Source organism: Micromesistius poutassou, assembly GCF_964030765.1.
Source record: "Micromesistius poutassou genome assembly, chromosome: 13".
NCBI classification, from domain to species: domain Eukaryota; kingdom Metazoa; phylum Chordata; class Actinopteri; order Gadiformes; family Gadidae; genus Micromesistius; species Micromesistius poutassou.
In genome coordinates, this window is record NC_140283.1 from 19,615,714 (window position 1) to 19,625,713 (window position 10,000).

General features: G+C 54.9%; 1 protein-coding gene across 1 annotated transcript in view; it reads left to right on the top strand.

The window, feature by feature from the left end:
* The window catches only part of LOC311357288 (unconventional myosin-IXAb-like), a gene marked incomplete at its 5' end in the record, with an annotated part of 30,681 nt that overhangs the window by 9,662 nt on the left and 11,019 nt on the right, over window positions 1–10,000 (top strand). The window contains 12 exons of the mRNA XM_084477188.1: window positions 235–345; window positions 668–790; window positions 1,032–1,181; window positions 2,347–2,678; window positions 3,473–4,759; window positions 4,877–4,967; window positions 5,395–5,592; window positions 6,902–6,999; window positions 7,459–7,547; window positions 8,093–8,319; window positions 8,845–8,961; window positions 9,481–9,669. Coding sequence (XP_084333314.1) covers window positions 235–345; window positions 668–790; window positions 1,032–1,181; window positions 2,347–2,678; window positions 3,473–4,759; window positions 4,877–4,967; window positions 5,395–5,592; window positions 6,902–6,999; window positions 7,459–7,547; window positions 8,093–8,319; window positions 8,845–8,961; window positions 9,481–9,669 — 3,012 coding nt within the window. The remainder of the gene's footprint in view (window positions 1–234; window positions 346–667; window positions 791–1,031; window positions 1,182–2,346; window positions 2,679–3,472; window positions 4,760–4,876; window positions 4,968–5,394; window positions 5,593–6,901; window positions 7,000–7,458; window positions 7,548–8,092; window positions 8,320–8,844; window positions 8,962–9,480; window positions 9,670–10,000) is intronic.

The following is a 10,000-nucleotide window of genomic DNA, read 5'->3' on the forward strand; positions in this document are numbered from 1 at the left end:
CGTTTGTCGGAATCGGAGTCACTCGAAGGCGAATTTGGTATTTTGCTTATCATTTTTTATATATATATTTATCTACTTTCTTCTTTCTAAGCTGTAATCCGTTTTTGATATGTTGCATTCCTGTATGTTCCTGTTGCTTCGTTTCCCTCGTTGAGCACTTTGCCTTGCCAATGTTGTGCGAAAAGCCCTCTATAAGTAAATTTGGATTGATAGACGGACCGACTGTTCCCTCAGCTCCCGCTGCGCTTCAACGACAGCCTGGTGCTCAGGCAGCTCCGCTACACCGGCATGCTGGAGACCGTCCGCATCCGCCAGTCAGGGTACAGCATCAAGTACACCTTCCAGGTAAGCCCCGCCCACTCACAGACACCGTTTGCCGCGATGACGACACACGGACAAAACCGTGTTAAAGAGTTCTGGCACGTCATTAACCTGGAGGTCGCGTCTCCTCCTCCTCCTCCTCCTCCTCCTTCTTTTCTCTTCCTCCTCCTCCTCCTCCTCCTCCTCCTCCTCCTCCTTCTTTTCTCCTCCTCCTTCTTTTCTCTTCTTCCTCCTCCTCCTCCTCCTCCTCCTTCTTTTCTCCTCCTCCTTCTTTTCTCCTTCTCCTCCTCCTCCTCCTTCTTTTCTCCTCCTCCTCCTCCTCCTCCTCCTCTTCCTCCTCCTGCAGCACTTTGTGAGTCACTTCCTCATCCTGCTGCCCCGTGGAACCAGCCCCACCAAGGCGGGCATCCGGGACTTCTTCCGGAAGATCCACCTGGCTCCCGCTGGCTACCAAGTGGGCAACACCATGGTAACGACCGGCGCCGCGCTTGTCTCACTCGAGAGGCGGGGGCCTGACTGTTCAGACTGAGAGAAGGCTGTTCCTGATTTCATTTAACTGATCGCTTCTAATCCTGATCAAGGCTGACCTGATCTAATGCACTCCGATCAAATCCGATCCGATCAAATCTGAACCCTGCGGTGAACCCCCCTGTGCTGACCCCCTGCTGAAGTTGTGACCCCCCGCCGTGTCGACCCCCGTACCTGCGCAGGTGTTCCTGCGGGAGGCTGAGCGCCAGCACCTCCAGAGCCTGCTCCACCAGGAGGTGCTGCGGAGGATCGCCGCGCTGCAGCGGCGCTTCAGGGCCCTGCTGGAGAGGAAGCACTTTGTCAGGATGAGACGCGCCTCCTGTGTGATCCAGGTAATACGGCATTTCAGAATGTGTCGCCGTAACGACCACTGGGTGGCAGAACGAGCGTCTACCACTGACCTGTGGAAGCCATCCAGCCGGCTGTAAACACAAATAATAATAATAAATAATAAATAAATAAACAACAATAAAGACTATGTCACACAGTCAACAAAACATTGTTGTTGATCTGAAGTTGAAACGATGACGAAAACTATATTAATATAATATAATATATTATATATATATATATATATATATTAATGAGACGTCCCGGAGCACCCCGCAAGAAGAAAATCATTAATTCAAGCCATTTACTCTGTTTTCTCGATCATGGAAGGGTTTGTTTACTAGTGGTGCCAACAGGAGAACGCGTCGGCTTTTGCCACCCGGAAGAACATAGTGTGACGTCACGGTGAAGAACATAGTGTGACGTCATGGTGAAGAACATAGTGTGACGTCACGGTGAAGAACATAGTGTGACGTCACGGTGAAGAACATAGTGTGACGTCACGGTGAAGAACATAGTGTGACGTCATGGTGAAGAACATAGTGTGACGTCATGGTGAAGAACATAGTGTGACGTCATGGTGAAGAACATAGTGTGACGTCACGGTGAATCGCCGTATAGCCTGTCCCGGAACCGGGACACCTCTAGGACCCAGAGGAGGAGCGGTGCGACCAGAGGAAACTTTTGGAGGGCTAGTCAAGGCTGCCCGGTTTAGTGATAAGGGAGTTCAACCCCCGCGTCCTTTGGCAAGATGCCCCGACCCTCGTCCTTAGCGTTGTGTGTCTGCACTAAGAGCAGATCGCTGTGGATCAGTACCTGCTAAAATGCAAAAAAAAAAAGTAAAGATGTACAGAAAATGGAAATAAAAAGTTCTGCTATTCATTTGGGTCTGCCCAGAAATGATCAGATATAAGGTTCGATTCCTTAAGGTGTGTGCGCTTGCGTGCGTGTGTGCGTGCGTGCATGCGTGCACTCAAGTATGTGTTTGTATGTGCCAGCCTCATGTCCATAATACTCGGCGTACCCACAGCTAGCTAAAACGGCCCAGCACCTTGACCATCCAACATCGGCCTCGACGTCATCGGCTCATCCCCCCGGTCTCTCCCCTCCCCTCCCTGTCCTCCCCCCCCCACCCCCACCCCCCACCCCCGCCCCCCCCCCGTCTAGCGGTGGTGGCGGAGCCGGCTCCGGAGGCAGGCGGCGGCGGCGGCGGCGGTGCCGGCGGCGGTCGAGCCGGCGGCGGAGGCTGCGGCGGCGGCGGCGCTGCGCCTGCAGACGGCGTGGCGGGCGTGCCGCGAGCGCCGGGCCTACCAGGAGTGGCGGGAGGCGGCGGTGGTCCTCCAGAGGAGCTGGCGGTCCTGCCACCGCCGCCGCACCCTGGCGGCGGTGGCGCTGCAGGCCTCCTGGAGGGCGTGCAGAGGGAGGCGCCGCTACCGGAGGATCCAGGGCGCGGTGGCGGAGCTCCAGGCGGCCGGCAGGGGATACCTGGCCCGACTCAGGTGACTAGGACCTGGGGGGGGTGGGGGGGGAGGGGGCGGGAGGGGGGGGGGGGGGGGGGGGGGGTTGTGAGGGGCGGGTGGTGGGGAGGGGGGGCGGGGATGTGGGAGACGAGGTGCCATGCTGTTCTGGTGTTTTAACTCAGCTGCTAGTGAAGTTTGAACTAAATGCTAGGGAGGGAGGGAGGGAGAGGGAGAGAGAGGGAGAGAGATAGAGAGAGAGAGAGCACACGAGAGAGAGAGAGAGAGCCAAATGCTTTCTTGAAGACTGCGGCACGTGCTGCTGCACAAACGCTAAATCACTATTTTTATGAGGATTTGGTCCCCGTGCTCAGACTGCGTGTTCAGCTTCTGCTGAGGGTTGTGCAGCCGAGTCACATGACAGAAGAGGTTGCTCCATCTGCTGAGGGAGAAAGAGAGGGAGAGAGGGAGAGAGGGAGAGGGAGAGAGGGAGAGAGGGAGAGGGAGAGAGGGAGAGGGAGAGAGGGAGAGGGAGAGGGAGAGAGGGAGAGGGAGAGAGGGAGAGGGAGAGAGGGAGAGAGGGAGAAAGAGAGGGAGAGGGAGAGAGGGAGAGAGGGAGAGAGGGAGAGGGAGAGGGAGAGAGGGAGAGAATATGCTGACTTTGGCTGGCTGGGTCGATTTTATTAGTTTGACCCCCTCCTCTGATTTAATGCTCATCTTTTTTTTGCGCCTCATAAAACGCTTTATGTTTACTTCTGTTCTACTGCGGCACGAGGCCCTGACTGACGCTGTGCGTGTGTGTGTGGTTGTGTGTTGTTGTGTTGGACGTCCGAAAGGTTCAAAGAGCTGAGGAGCGAGCGTGAAGCGGCGGCGCGGGGCCACAGGGGGGACACCGAGAGCGGAGGACCCCAAGAGCAAGAGGAAGCAGCGGCGGCGGCGGCGGCGGCGGCGGCGGCGGCGATGAGCCTGGGCGCGGAGGAGGACCCCACCCTCCCCAGAACGGACACCACCACCACCGCCTCCTCAGAGGCCGCCGGGGGGCCTGCCACCGCGGAGGAGGCGGACAAAGAGCAGGCCCGGGAGCGGAGCTGCAGCATGAGCGACACCAGCCTCAAGTGCCGGTCCAAGCGGGAGAGCCGGCGCATGAGGGAGCTGGAGCAGGCCCAGTTCAGCCTGGAGCTCCTCAAGGGCCGCGCCACCGGGGCCGGGGCCCCGGTGGTGCCGGAGGAGGAGGAGCAGCGCGAGAGGGCGGCACCCCCCCCCAGCCGCCGCCACCACCAGCAGTCCCCCCGGGGGTCGCCCGCCGCCAGTCCCGAGAGCCGCGAGCCACCGCCGCTGGTCGCAGAGGACATGGAGACGGAAGGCTCCGGAAGCCCCGACGACGGCGGCGGGCCCCGGGAACTCAACACTCCGTCGGGCGAGGCGCGCGGGGGTTCGAGCTACGACGACGACGAGAGGCCGCGAGAGTTTGAGTCGTCGCCGGCGAAGGAGCAGGCAGCGCAGAGAGCGACGTTTTACATCTCGGCCGACCAGAGCCCCGTTCACGAGCCCAAAGGCGAGAGCCCGGGCAAGGGCGTGAGGGAGAGGCGAGGGTCGGGCTCCCGCAGGCCGGTGGTGGTGGTCATCAGCATGCAGAAGGAGAGCCCGGTGGAGGAGACGGAGCTGCAGGCAGCCCGAGCCCTGGAAAGGACTTCCGATGTCGTCGGGGAAAGCGTTTCGGGTTCCCGCCCGACCACGATAGCGGGCCTGGAGTTGGGCACGACTCCCGGGCCCGCAGAGTCCCCCACCAAGAAACCCGCCGTCGCCCCCGCGGAAAGCAGTTCGCCCAAGGCCGCCGCGTCAACGCCCCGTGAAGACGCTCCAGGGTCCCCGGCCCTTTGCTCCTCGGAGGTGGACGTCCAGTTAGTCCTGGAGCCCAGGCCCTCGGCGCTGCCCGTCCCGCCCGGCCAGCAGGACAGGAAAGGGGGCAGGCCGGCGCAGGCGTCCCCCAGTGTCCATGTCCTGGAGACCAAACCACCGAAGGCCCAGAAGAAGAGTTCAGCCCAGACTGTGATCGTCAACATGACGGAGAAGCCCGCCACGCCGGTGTTCTCTCCGCCCAGACGCAAGCTGCCCTTCTCTAAGTGAGTACAGGAGGACTTACTGTTATTATACTGAGCGTACTTCCTGTCATTGCACCTGTGCTGGAGCTGGTGCTTTGGGCCCTGTGGCAGATGTGTTGTGACTGTCGACTGTTGCAGATCTGATAAAGACCTGGTGAACCAGGAGAGGTCTTTGTCCTTGCATGAGGACCCCTCCAGCTCCAAATCTTCTGCAGGTTCCAGAAGAGAGGTGAGACGGATGGAAATACACACACATGCGGACACAGACACACACACAGACACAGACACACACACACACACAGACACACACACACACACACACACACACACACACTGACGTTCACTCCAACATTCCGACAGAGCTTCAAAACTCCAAAGTATTGATGTTGGATTTGTTCATTCTGAAGTGTGTGTGTTTGCATTCTGAAGTGTGTGTGTTTGCATTCTGAAGTGTGTGTGTTTGCATTCTGAAGTGTGTGTGTTTGCATTGATTTTAATTTTAGGGGGAATATTAAAGTGTGGTCTTGCCTTGGTACATGTTTTGTCACACACACACACACACGGACAACACACACACACACACGGACAACACACACACACACACACACACACACACACACACGCGCCCGGCTGACCCGATGTCCCTGTGGAAGCAGGTCGGTCGGCCTGGTCCCAAAAAGAAAGCGCGCATGTCCCGGACTCGCTCCGACTTCCTCACGCGCTGTAACTCAGAGGGGGCCACGCAGTCGGACGACGACGACGACGAGTACTACGTCCCCGCCGCGTCCCGCACCCTGCCCCCCTCCCTGTCCCCCCCCCACCCCCACGCAGACTGCCTCAGTGACGGCGAGATGGTAAAGCGGGACGCGACCCCGAGATGTCCGACCAAATATAAATGCCCGACGACCCCAAAACCCGCCGCTTGCCCACCTCTCTCCCTCTCCTTCTTCCGTGGGCGGGGGGGGGGGGGGGGGGGGTTCATCAGCGCTAACCTTAACGCCGGCCTTAATGGCCTCTCTTCTGAAATCCAACCAACGTGGGGTTTTTTTTCTCCCTTTCTAGCTAACGCAGCGAGCTCCTTTGCCTGATCTCTTCTCAGTGAATGCTCCGCTGTGCGCCCGGCAGAGATGATCTCAAATGTTCCACTTTGTCGGTATCACCACCGCTGGTGTGACCGTCAAAGCAGCCTCACCTCCTCTTCTTCAAAACATCACTGTCTTTATAAAACACCTCTTGGGATACTTTAGCATTTGTAGAATTAATGAATGAAGTGTAATTATTATATCCTGGTTAACTACATTTATTACGTAAGTATGTGTGAATCATGCCAGCAAAACAACTTTTGTCAGAGCTCTTGTTATTTCGAGCTTAGGTGTAAGCTGTACAGCTTACTCAAGCTGAAATATAGCTCGCTAACTCAAGATAAAGTGGAGCTGTGACAGCTTACTCATGCTAACGTATTTCAGGTGAGGGTAACGTGACGTATACATTTGACTCAATTAGAACGACGTGACATGCGGGCTGAGGGTTCTCGTTCACTTCTGTAACAGAGCTTCCGTAACGCTTTTTTAAGTATTATGCAGAAATCTGCATTATACAGCACCACCCCTGACCACCTGATCCATCCATTTTGTCTGCTTCTGGTCAAGAATACGGTCCGAGGACCACGTTTCCTTGGAAACCAACCGCTTCACATGCATGCGGGGAAGCAGCCCTCTGTCTCTCTTGGCAACCTAACAATCTGAATGACGGTGTCGCTGAAAAGGAGCATGGCCACTCTGGAAACAGCTGAATGACTGAATGAATATGAAGCGCTTTCTTTGAAATACAAATGATGTATTCTCGCCTGTCATCAAAAGGGTGCAATTTGAGATTGTGTGTTTGAGTAAAGCTCGCTGCCAATTTAAATGGTATGAAATTCCCTAAAATGATATATAGCTTATTGAATACATGTTGGATATGAGATGCATCGCGACCAGTCTGATCCTTTACACTAAGGACCAAGACTTGTTTTTACCCGCTATCTTCCTCCTCACTTACTGCCTGCCCGTCAGCGGTCACACCACTAACAGGAATGCGCAGCCTCGTCGACTCTTTCCTTGACGTTCATTTCAATCCGCTGTCATGACTTGAGATCTCCTTTTATCTCCTCCTCCTGTCCAGTCGTCTCACAAAGACCAGAAGAAGATCCACAAGACCATGTCCTCCGGAGACCTGGGCAAGGTGGAGGTTCTCCGGAAGACCTCAAGCCAGGACGGAAGGTACCCTCTCTCTCCCCTCTGCTGCCTCCCCTTCTGCTGCTCTCTCCCCCCCCCCCCACTGATCTGTCTCCTTCCTTCCGTTGTCTCCCCTCTCCCCCCCCTACCCTAGTGGGCCGTTGTGTTGTGTAGGGTTGATGGTTTTGTTCAGGGCTCGAAAAAGCCATTTCACCAGCATCTGGTCTTGATAACAAGATGATGATGAGGATGATCCCAGTTTATGGAAGTTTCAACGTTTGTTGACAAAGAACTTGAAAAGCTGTTCTTCTACGATCAAGCATTTCCCCGCAGAATGTTAGCACGTTTCAGCACGCGATTGGTGGATCATTTGGACCATTTTAGAAAGCATTCGTATAGATCTGGAAAATGTGGTAACTCTAGCATGAAGATGTGAGGTGAGGGTTCTAGGTGAGACGTGTGTCCGTCCAGCGGGGGTACAGCGTTGTGTTTGTGCTCCAACAGGGTGAGAGGCAAGATGCGCTTCTGGAGTAAGACCAAACAGGCAGACAAGAAGCTGTCCAAGGAGAGGAGTGAGAGCGGAGATACGCAAGGTAACGGCGGGCCTAGCCCTGGGGAGACTTTATCTACTATCTACATGCAGTGGGTCTTGGTAAGATGCACACGTATACACATAATGTTATTCACAAATTAATGAGTGGAGGGAACATTCTCTCTATTTAACCACGGGCAAAGGTAGAGAAGTCCTGAGGTCTAGTTCAAAATAAACAGAGCAAAAAAGATGTATTGTCTACAGTCACATACACAAAAATAAAACTTTAAAATAAAACTCTAAACCCTAACTGCTCCCGACGAGCTGGCCGTCGTCTTGCAAAAATAAAAAGACCAAATGTACATTAAACCTTGGCTCAATACACACATTGTTAAAAATAATTGGAACGACAACCAAAACAAAGTATTTACAACACGAGTTTCACGTCGACCAATCAGACGCCACGCAGAGAAGTGGTGAGAAAACGCCTCCAGCCATCAGTCCTGACACCACTGTGTGTCCTCCGCCCGCCCCCTCCCCTCCCCTCCCCCGCCTCCCTCCCTCCCTCCCTCCACCCACCCTCCCTCCCTCCTCCCCCCCCACAAGCGGTCGACGGGCCCTCGCCCCCCCGCAGCCCGGACGCGCTGGGGCCCTCCCCGGGGGGCCCCAGGGACGCCAAGGAGAACAAGGAGCCCTCGCCCAAGTCGCGGCGGCGGCGGAGCGTGAAGATCAGCAGCGCGGGGCTGGAGCCCGCCCACTGGCAGAACGACGCCCTCCTCATCCTCAGCACCGCCCACGACTACCGCAGCATGAACGACTTCCTGATGAAGAAGGTCCGAGCGCACGCGCGCACGCACGCACACACACACACACTGGAGCTACACATACAGTATACGTATATATGTATTGTAGCTGTATATACAATACACACACAGTAGACACACACAGTCAACACACACACACACACACAGTCGACACACACACACAGTCGACACACACACACACACACACAGTCGACACACACACACACACACACACACACAGTCGACACACACACACACACACACACACAGTCGACACACACACACACGCACAGCAAACACACACACACACACACACACACACACAGTCGACACACACACACACACACACACACAGTCGACACACACACACACACGCACAGCAAACACACGCACAATCTACTGCATGCACACAGGACCATGCACACAAAAAACAAATAATAAAATAAAATATATCCCTCTCTCTCTCCCTCTCTCTCTCTCCCCCTCTCTCTCTCTCTCTCTCTCTCTCTCTCTCTCTCTCTCTCCCCCTCCCTCCCTCCCTCCCTCCCCCTCCAGATCGGGGAGCTGGAGTCTGAGGACGGTAAGAAGGACACCATGGTGGACGTGGTCTTCAAGAAGGCCCTGAAGGAGTTCAGGATCAACATCTTCAACTCCTACTCCACGGCTCTGGCTGTGAGTAGCATGGGCCGGGGTCCTCCGCTGCGGGTTTGATTTGATACGCTCTTGTGTCAGGTCTCTGTATTTGTATGTAGTTGACCCTTGTCAAGACTCCCTACAATAACTTAAACTTTAATCATTTTACTACTACCGGTAAGCGGAATGTACCGGAATCAATATATTGCCCATGCATTACTACCAGCCCGGAAATCTAATATTAACATGCATTGGAAATCTTGTGCTCCCCCTACTGGCTCAATTAACTTTCAATTAACTACTTTAGCAGAGGTTTTGATTCATCTTTTTATCAGCATTGAAATCAAATATCTCCTCTTCCGCTTCCTCTTCCTCTGCCGTCCTCGGTCACGGTCACATCTCAGTGTGCTCTGCAGGCCGCGTTCACGAACCCTACCTAACGGAGCTTTAGGAGCGCAAAAAGGTGTCAACACGGACTATCAGGAGGTGAACTCACCCCCTCCTCTCCCCTCCCCTCCCCCTCCCCCTCCCCACCTCCTCCCGGCTCCGCTCCCTCAGATGGAGGACGGCCGCAGCATCCGCTACAAGGACCTGCACGCTCTGTTCGAGCAGATCCTGGAGAAGAGCATGAGGCAGGAGCAGAGGGACTGGAGCGAGTCGCCCGTCAAGGTGTGGGTCAACACCTTCAAGGTCTTCCTGGACGAGTTCATGACCGAGTACAAGCCCATGGAGGGCACCATCGGCAGGGTGAGGAGGCGTCCGGGTGCGTGGGGGTGTGGGGTGGGGGAGTGGGGGTGCGGGGGGTGGGGGTGTGTCGGGGCGTTGTGTGGACACCTTGGTCATTTGGCCAGCAGACTCTTTCAACCGAAGGGACTCATGGTGAGGCTGGGAGCGATCCAAGCAGACTATGCATATATATATATATATATCGTTGCAACTGCAAAGTTATTAACAGCCAGAAATATTAATCAACAGCATTTTTTATTTTATTTTATTTTTTTCTACAAATTTTGACGTCTATATGTGACAGGTTTTATTTTATTTTTTTTATAAATGATGAATTTATTCTAGGTCGGTT